The sequence below is a fragment of the Bison bison genome, unplaced genomic scaffold, assembly GCF_000754665.1.
Source record: "Bison bison bison isolate TAMUID 2011002044 unplaced genomic scaffold, Bison_UMD1.0 scf7180017864043, whole genome shotgun sequence".
Classification (NCBI taxonomy): Eukaryota; Metazoa; Chordata; class Mammalia; order Artiodactyla; family Bovidae; genus Bison; species Bison bison.
The window spans coordinates 10,016,820-10,018,731 of record NW_011494615.1 but is presented as its reverse complement, the minus strand read 5'-3'; the positions used below and the strand labels follow the sequence as shown (position 1 = coordinate 10,018,731).

Genomic DNA, 1,912 nt, shown 5'->3' with positions numbered 1-1,912 from the left:
ATACACTGAGTGGGTTGCTGCTACTGCTAAGTCGCTTCAGTCGTGTCCGACTCTGTGCGACCCCATAGATGGCAGCCCACCAGGCTTCCCCGTCCCTGGGATTCTCCAGGCAAGACCACTGGAGTGGGTTGCCATTGCCTTCTCCAAAATTGGGAGAATGGGTTTCAATGCTCACAGTACTGAAAATCTGTTCCCCAGCCCTAACTCTTCCTAATACATACATATATATATATATATATATATAATTAAATTTCTGGTGAAAAAACTAAAGTAGGAGTCAAGAAGCTTTGGATTTCAATCCTGTCTTCATCAATGCTTTGCTATTGTAGCCTTAGGTAATTTACAGGAAACTGCAAGCTTGTTACGTCAGCTACATCATACAGGTATGAGAATGAAAGAGACAATGTCTGAGAAGAGCTTACAATTCCTTTTAAACCAGCTGGCTTAATATGAGGATTCACAAGATAGAAGAAGCAAACAAAAAAACATTATTAAACATCTCCATCATCATCAATTATCATTCCAGCCCCACCTCCCTCCCTAACTGCACTTCCTCGGTCTGAAGTATTAGATTCAAGAACACAACAGAGGTATTTGCTCTTAAAGCGCAGGTCTATGCATTCCTGCCATGCCTAGCACCTACTCCGAGCATATGCGGAGTGTTCCTTGGTGATGAGGCAAGCCTAGAAAGAACATCCCACTTCTTGCCCCGGGGGATCCTCAAGATTCCACGGAAAACAATCCCTTCCCTTCTAGGTGGGTAAATTTCTCAGGAAACACTGGATTTGTCCTGTCTTCTCCAGACTGTCAAGCAGCCGAGTACAAGATGCAGGACTTGGGCATGTATTCCTGGATGAGAAAACAACGTGGGAAGGAAAAGAACCACCACTGCTCAATTAATGCCCTAGATCACGAGGCTGCTCCCACTCAAATCAGGTGCCAGCACCTCTGCAGTCATGAGAAAGAAACCCGGAGGGAGTCACCAAGGTTGCCCAGCTCAGCCGGTGAGACGCTGGAGGGGCGAGACGCAGAGACGGGAAAGGCGGAAGCTCGTCCACGGCTAGGGCCTTGGTAGGACCAGCACGGGTTTCTGGACAACCCTGACTTCCCTTCCTGCAGGGGATGACTCGCAGCCCAGACTTCACCCCCATGCCCGCCCCACCGGTTTTAGAAACAGACACCTCGGACCCTGGCTGACATCCCACCACAGCTCAAGGAGGCTTTAGAGGATGCGATTCGGGGACTTATTTCTAATGGTATTGCTAGGAGCCCTAAGGAGGTCTCGGGGTCCCCAGGAAGGCAAAGAGGAGATACCCAGGGTCTGGGGCTCTATGCGCCAGCCTCTCCTGAACCAGGGCAGTCCTACCCTTACACTTTATAGACTGGGTTCCACAGAAGAGCTCAGTGGGGAAAAAAAAAGGGCATATTGCTTAAATAAACTCTCTAGGTCAACTTCCTCATTATACAGAGAAGACAGAGGCCCGCAGCAGCTAACCAACTTTACCAGAACCAGCTTCCCCAAACAGGGCTTACTCCTCTCCCCTGGAATTGCCCGCTGCCCATCACAAAAGGAGACTCAGCAAAGCCAGGTGGGGTCCAGGCCGGTGACCTTAAATGCAGGGTCTATTACCTAACCGGGACCGGGAGGTTCCTTTAGCAGGCCCCCGACTTCCCAAACAGTGGCAAGAGTAAAGAACCACAGGGTCCCCGATAGCTCCTGCTTGGTTTCAGTGCTGGACAAAGGCTGTAAATGAGAGGTCACGGGGGAGACCTCAGCAGTTCCAGGCGAGCTCCTCTGGAGCAGAACATCACGTCTTGCTGACCACACCCAACTGCTAATTTCTGCTCAACGCTTTCCCTGCTTGACAAAGAAACACGGAGGGTGAACTGTGCCTAGTTCTCCACAAACTAC

General features: G+C 50.1%; 1 protein-coding gene across 1 annotated transcript in view; it reads left to right on the top strand.

Annotated features, from left to right (window-relative positions):
- The first annotated feature begins 272 nt into the window (after window positions 1-272).
- The window catches only part of TGFBR2 (transforming growth factor, beta receptor II (70/80kDa)), a 74,692-nt gene continuing 73,052 nt past the window's right edge, over window positions 273-1,912 (top strand). The window contains exon 1 of the mRNA XM_010835564.1: window positions 273-1,004. Coding sequence (XP_010833866.1) covers window positions 827-1,004 — 178 coding nt within the window. The 5' untranslated portion in view covers window positions 273-826. The remainder of the gene's footprint in view (window positions 1,005-1,912) is intronic.